Genomic DNA, 6,993 nt, shown 5'->3' on the forward strand with positions numbered 1-6,993 from the left:
CGCAAGGTGCACCACAAGTAGTTTTCTGGCGTCCAAACCGACCCCACTCATGATTTCCGATATCAAATCAAAAACGAATCATGAACGTCTAACCCAGATAATTTGATCCCCTCTGATACCTAGTTGTTGAGGAATACCTGGATTGTCAGAGAGATAGCATAAAGGAAAACAAAGACACCTGTTCCGCGCAATCTGAGAATTTGCGCAATCCGATAATTCCCAGATTGCGCAGATTGCCTGCGCGGTGACACGATAATAATTGTGGCATGAGACAAGGCACGGTAAATCAGCGTGCCTCAGCTTCTTCGAGACTTCTGGGAGCACAAGCGATACCCAAGCATGTGTGGTGCAAAATTCACGTGCGCCTTTGTTGCAATGTGTGGATTTCTCTCACAAACTGAAGGGCACTGCAAATTCATGTGGAGCGCAGTCCGTGGGTGCAATCTGTGGATTTCTTTGAAAATCATGAAGAGCACAGTGACTCCGTGTGGCGGCAATCCGTGGCCCGATGTCCCTAAAAACGGATTACCTGCACTCCTCATGTTTTAGTTTCAAAGAAACCCACAGACTGCGTCCTTAGTGAATTCGCTGTGTTCCTCGCTTTTTTTTTAGGGAACTCGAGCCACAGGTTACGCCCAACACAGATTCGCTGTGCTCTCCATGATTAGCAGCGAAATCCACAGATTGCCCCCCACGTGGATTCGCTGTGATCTTCATGATTTTTAACGAAATCCACAGATTGTACCCGCAGACTGTGCCCCACATGAATTCGCCGTGCTCTTCAGGTTTTTGGGAGAAAACAACACATTGCACGAGCCACACGCGGGAACTTCGCACCACACGTACTTGGGTGTGCTCCAAAAAGTCTCGCAGAAGCTCAAGCACGCGGTTTTGCAGTGCCTGGTTTGCGCAATCTGGTAATTATAAAATTTCTCAGATTGCGGGGAACATACTGAAAATATAACCCTGTGTTCCGTTTCGGCACCTAAACTTGGAATGAGAATACAACGCGTGAAAACGTTAACGATTGCCCCTGCGGCTTCTTAGGGTCTATCTGATTTCCCGGGCCCGGTACAAGATCGTTTAGACCAGGGGGGCGTGTGGTTTGTCTGCACTGGTCTTCACTGGTTTTGGAATGTTCTGAACATGTTCTGACCACTCCGAAACCGAATTCTGGAGCAGCTACTTTTTGTGGAGCTGAGAGAGTACGACTATCGATCCTATGTCACTTCACATAAAAGGAGGAACTTCAGCGCTGCAAGTTTTCAGTTCTGAGTGAAGAACAACGCAATACAAGTTTAATATAATAATAATAATAATCTTTATTTCAGGATTACCCAAAGGCTAACGCCTATCTGGGGGATCTCCTATTTGTGTATGTACTAGTAACATAGTTATGGATGCGAGAGAAAGTGCGCAAAGTGAGTGTGAATGTTGGTAAAAGGAATAATAAGAAACACAAGGAAAGAAAGTAAGACAGAAAAGAAAAGAACAAGCATGTAAATCAATGATTGCACATCAAAGGTGTACCAGTGCAGTCGAACTGATACTTAGCAATGTGAATACGTAAATGACGCTTGAATTCAGATAGGGAATCTAAAGTTGTCAATCGGGGTGGAAGACAATTCCAAAGAGAACCAGTTTTCTGCAGGAAAAGGGATGAAAAAATACGACCAGGTGAGTTAAAAACGAGCTTTTTGGGCCTACGGGCACTACGTGATATGGTTTGCTAGAGCTCTTGTCGCTCTCTGCTGATCGTGCGCTCTGACTCCCATGATGCCGAAGGGAAGCTACTCTGCGAAGGAAAAGATATTTGCAGTAATACTCGCGGAGCACCATGGAAACGGGGAAGCTGCTAGAAAGTTCGAAGTGGAGGAGTCCGTGATTATCCTGTGGCGGAAAAAAAAGACGAACTGTCGAAGCTAAAGAAGGGAACACGGTCATGCCACCCTAGGAAGCGGGTAAAATGGCCCGAACTTGAGCTTGTCGACTAGAGAGCCACAAGAACTTTATTTTCAATGCCTTAATAAAAAAAATTATATAATTATGTTCATTGTCGAAGGGGAAAGTTGAGCCGAGATGATAGAACATTCATAGTCTGAGGTGTGCAGTAGCTTAGACCTCAGTGAGGCAAATATTGCTGATCAATAGCTTGTGCTGCGGCAATCCTTGCAAACACACGAAATAAACAAAAGGATGTATGCCGTGGATGCTCACCTCTCCCCTGCTGCTAAGATGAGCTTTCTCTTAAAAGTATACACATGGGCAAGATGGGTCATGTGACTGGCTTGGGCGTTTTATCCCAGTATTGGCGTATAACTATCAGGAACACGTGAGGCCCTCACTGCATGCTACACATATTATTTGTACATGTACAATGCAGATGTGCACACTAGGGCGTGTATAAAAGGTTCGCTAGAGACTGCTTAGCCTTTGTCGATTGGAATGAGTTTTCCTGGCTATGATTGGCGGTTACCTTTTTTAATTTCGAAGGTGAGTTTTTTTTAGATGAAAGTCCACTATATTCCCGAATATGTGCGAGAAGTGGTGGCGGGGCCAGTTGACTTGCACAAGCTAGCACAATCTACAGAAAGAGGTGTTCTCTCTCCTTCCTTTTGTGTTTAATCTAATAGTTTGGGATGGGATAACATGTGAAAGAATATATTTTTCTCTCGGTTCACATCTTCTTGCAGGCCCTTCTTCCGTCCTGCTTTCGGTGAAAAAAGAGCGGTCAAGATGGCCTGCTGCAGTGCCCCTGTTCATGGCTTGCCCGACAGTCTGTTCGGCCCGGAGGTTCACTACAATGAGACCACGGGCCTTATGAACGGATCCATCAGGATCGCAGTTGATGATGATGATCTTCTGGGCGAAGGTGGCTTCGCAGAGGTCCGTCCAGCTTCGCTACCTGGAGCAGAGGCCGTACGTTGTCGACTTATAGCATGTGCTAAAAATGAAATCACGGTGATCATTCGAATCAGAGCACGCCTATGTGCACAATGCAAGGGTATATGGGCTGTTCATGCATAGTATACATGTACTTGTAATTATAATTGAATCAGACTGCACATCATTTAAACATAGCATTCGTGTTGCAAAATATTTTAGCTTTGGAGTGACCCAGAGTTTAGTATAAGAGGTTAGTATAGATTATTCTTTCTATATTTATTTTATTATGGCAAAAAAATAAGTATGCGTTCGTTGCAACAAAACGCAGGGTCAGAGAAAGTTTGCATTTTGTTTGCCGGATCGTCTCGTGACTTTCTATTCCTTTTTTTACCATAACCCGTCACGGGATTTGTTTGGGCATGCATTCTCTTCAGATTGTGGCTAAGATGATAGACAAGGGAGACGAAAATCACCACTTGGTCATCGAGGAGGCCCGAGTTTGTCTGCAGCTCCGCCACCCAAACATCGTGGCGTGCTTTGGAGCGGCGCAAACTAGCGGGTATGCAGTGTTGTTCTTCGAGAGGATTGAAGGCTGCACGCTGGCCCAATGGGCTTATAACTACAAGTCCCTTTACAAGTACAATCCGCTCGAGGAGGATATCCAGCCACTCATGTGGCAAATTTTTCAAGCACTGCACTACCTTCAGACGAAATGTTTGGTTCATGCGTAAGTATCTACACAAACTGACACTTATCGGTTTTATGTTCTTTTTCGGAAATGTAACATTTATTACCTTTCTCGGAGACTAAACACTAGTTACTGCCAGAAACAAAAGACATCTATACACTCTTCACCACGGTACCCAGTACTCGATAGGCATTTGTTTGCAAACCAGTTTCTGCGCGATCTCTTCAAGGTGAATTTCCAGTCAACTCTGCCATTGCGAAAAGCCATTCTATCGGATATGGAGTGAACAATCTGCGGGCAGAATTGTTTCGTCCTTTGTAGACTCATCAGCGCAGTACAAAGGAAAATGAGGCCGAACCTGATAGCAATGATTTTTGTCCAAATCCAAATGGCCCGATCGTACCTTGCCAGAGTATTCAAACTGACAAGTCAGTGAGAATGAAGTTGAAGACACCACTGCAGCTGTACTTATGGTTGATAAAATTAATATGAAGGTAAGTACGAAAAATGAAACATAATGGTGGTAAAGTACAGCTGCAGTGGTGTCTTCAACTTCATTCCCCCGAGTCAAGCTCCGTGTGAAGACATCCAAGAAGAAGATTGCCTGATGAATCCAGCGGGGACGAAACGTACGTCGCAATCGAGCTATGTCGTTGCTGTGTCATCTTCTATGTGCCATGTGCTATTTGATGTACCAGCCTGCTATGTCGGATACCGCCAACCATGCATCCACGAGGCGCCAGGCGCGAACTGATGGTGGCGGTGGTGAGAAGGAGAGCTCTGTGCCAGAACTTTCCAGCTTAGAGAGCGTGTGTGGGCAGGAGTGTGTTTACCGCCATATTGCCAAGTGTGTCTTTACCACCATTATTTTATTGCCAGGTGTGTCTTTACCACCATTATAATTTCATCAACGACAAGTCAGTGAGGTCTGCATAACGCAAACAGCAAAGTCAATACCCCACATGGGAGAGCTCAAGCAATACAAGAGCAGGAGCGAAATACTGGTTATGGAGTGATCTATGAGTAATTGATGCATTTCACATCTTTTCCTTCACAGCGATCTGTATGAGAATAACGTGATGATTGCGGAGAAGAACAAGGCTATCCTCATCGATTTTGGGTGGGTGAAGACCTTCAACCCAGAGAAACCGGGCATGGAGAGAAAAAGTGACTATGCGTACCCTCCGGAGATGGTAGACAAACAGCTTGGTATCGACCACAAATGCGACATCTTTTTGTGGTAAGTAACAAAACCTGAACGAGAATGGTGCGACTGTAACCTCTGTGTGTTTGTATAGCCAAATGCTTGGCAGACTAGATAACGATGAACATGTATGTGGGAATATCGGCAATCTACGCAAGGCCACTGTGCTTGTAGTTGTAAAATGTATTGTATATTCAATAAACAAGACAGAAGTAACAAGCCCAGCGCATGTCATCGCATTTCAACATCACCCACTGGGAAACTTTACAATGTCGTAACGCCGTTATGTTATTTTTCCTCTTTCACAGTGCCAGTATGTTCTACGAAGTTCTATTCAACAAAGGTCCTTTTGGCGTAGTTGTGGGCGTTAACGTACCAGACCAACTCAATATCGTTCGGGCTGGTATGTGCGAAGAGCCATGGACAGTTTTCGTAGGTCCCGAGCGCTCCTCGCAGCCACTTCGCGATCTTCTCCACCGCTGCCTGGCGTACGACGCAAATGATAGACCATGCGCAGCGGATGCTCTGCGCTTCGCGTGGTTTGACTCAGGAAACTGGACCAAGCTAGTGCCTAAGCTAAGGGAATACAAGAGCTACACGCCACTAAATCACCCGTCGCAATTGGAGCGCACCGTTGTTGAAAACCTTAGTTGCGCGTGGGGACTACCGAAAGATCATGTCATCGACAATATCTTATCGTAAGTTAATGAAAGTCAATGGACTTAATTATATTAACTGGTTTGAGAGAAAGCTCTATTATATCGAGCCACATGGCTGGAAGAGACATTAAATTGTAAAACGTCATTTATCAGAATTAATCAACGCTAACTTTTATGACGGATGCGTTTGACTTATGAAGATGTAATACGAATTCGTCAACATGTTTCAAATTCTAGAAAAACGTGGGATGTGCAGCGTTGATCCAAGGCAATTCTTGATGTATTTATTTCCATTTTTCACAGCGACAAGAACGGACCAATGGCTATAGCGTACCAAGCATCGCTGTTCTCGGCTGGGCATTTCTTCGAACCGCAGACAACACCGACCACGCAGTCCTTGTCAGCAGTTACATCGCATCCATACTGATTTACTAATAAACCATGAAAAAAAGGAAATTGCTGTAGTTCTCAGGAGCGACCGGTTCAACGTGTATGTAAAGGAGAACCATTTGTATTGATATGCAGAATACCTAGATGATGAACACAAGTCTTCAAAGGCGACTGCAAATTTCAAGTCGGAATCAAGATCATCTGGCAACTAATACCGGTCATGCGGGCGGCCCTGGACATAAGCTAGAGCCAGGCAAAAAATGGAGACACCAAGAGTGCATTGTGAATGTAACAGGTTTCGTGCTCAGGCTCTGTAACATCACTTCATGCGTGTGCTACATCTAACACGTTACTTCTACACTAACACCGGCCACTTTTACTCGTCAACATTCATTCTCCTTATCTATGTGCCAATCGTTCACCTCTCCCCACCGCTCCTGCTGATTGAAAGCTGAGTTGTGCTGTTCCTCTCATAGCTCACTGCTTAGCTAAGTCTGGACATTTTCTTCTACGATTCAATCAATACGGTTACAGCGAAAGTGAAGATGGTGGCCGTAATATCCAAGTGATACCCCATTGATTCTTTTTTTTCTTTTTTTGACGGACACGGCGAACAACATCTACGTACATGATGTACAGCCTAGCCAGGTCAGTACAGGAGCTAGGCACTCAGTACACACACTGCACTTCTATGGCAAAAATAATGAAAAGGAAAAGAAACAGAAAAGAGGCCCAATCCTGCCCTGCCAGTCATGTATGTATGTATGTTATGCCAGCACTCAATTAATTCCCATCAACCTCTCCACAGGTTCATGAACACAAAACTACACGAACCATGTGGCATGACTAAAACGGCAGATACCTTTGTCCCGAAAGTCGAGTGTATCTGGCGTTGGAGTCATGCCACACGGCTCGTGTTTTTTTAATAAGGCTGCAAGTTGTATTGAGACTCTCAGGATGCCGGAGGAACCAAGCTACAAACTGTAGAAATGTAAACTGCAAGAAATGTTTTGGAGTTGAGCTCATGATTATTGTAGTCACCGGTCGTGTTATTATTATTATTATTATTATTATTCTCGTATCCGTCCCGGATGGGACTCACGACGGCAGAATTAACCGTGAGCATGTGTGGGTGAGAGTGGGAGAACGAAATGAGAAAGAAAAGA

At 44.7% G+C, this 6,993-nt stretch overlaps 1 protein-coding gene across 1 annotated transcript; it reads left to right on the forward strand.

Moving 5' to 3' along the window:
- The first annotated feature begins 2,736 nt into the window (after positions 1-2,736).
- Positions 2,737-5,480, forward strand: LOC135825121 (uncharacterized). Its single transcript, XM_065337856.1, has 4 exons — positions 2,737-2,919; positions 3,321-3,613; positions 4,632-4,814; positions 5,087-5,480. Exons 1-4 carry the CDS (start codon positions 2,737-2,739, stop codon positions 5,478-5,480), a joined length of 1,053 nt encoding a protein of 350 aa, XP_065193928.1.
- Positions 5,481-6,993: the final 1,513 nt, after the last annotated feature.

The sequence above is a fragment of the Sycon ciliatum genome, chromosome 9 (genome assembly GCF_964019385.1).
Source record: "Sycon ciliatum chromosome 9, ocSycCili1.1, whole genome shotgun sequence".
NCBI lineage: Eukaryota > Metazoa > Porifera > Calcarea > Leucosolenida > Sycettidae > Sycon > Sycon ciliatum.

Bases quoted from the DNA above. Each gene is read 5' to 3' on its own strand.
- LOC135825121 (XM_065337856.1), top strand. From the start codon at position 2,737: ATGGCCTGCTGCAGTGCCCCTGTTCATGGCTTGCCCGACAGTCTGTTC. The intron at 3,614-4,631 runs GTAAGTATCTAC...TTTCCTTCACAG, and splicing joins ACGAAATGTTTGGTTCATGC to CGATCTGTATGAGAATAACG. The intron at 4,815-5,086 runs GTAAGTAACAAA...CCTCTTTCACAG, and splicing joins AAATGCGACATCTTTTTGTG to TGCCAGTATGTTCTACGAAG.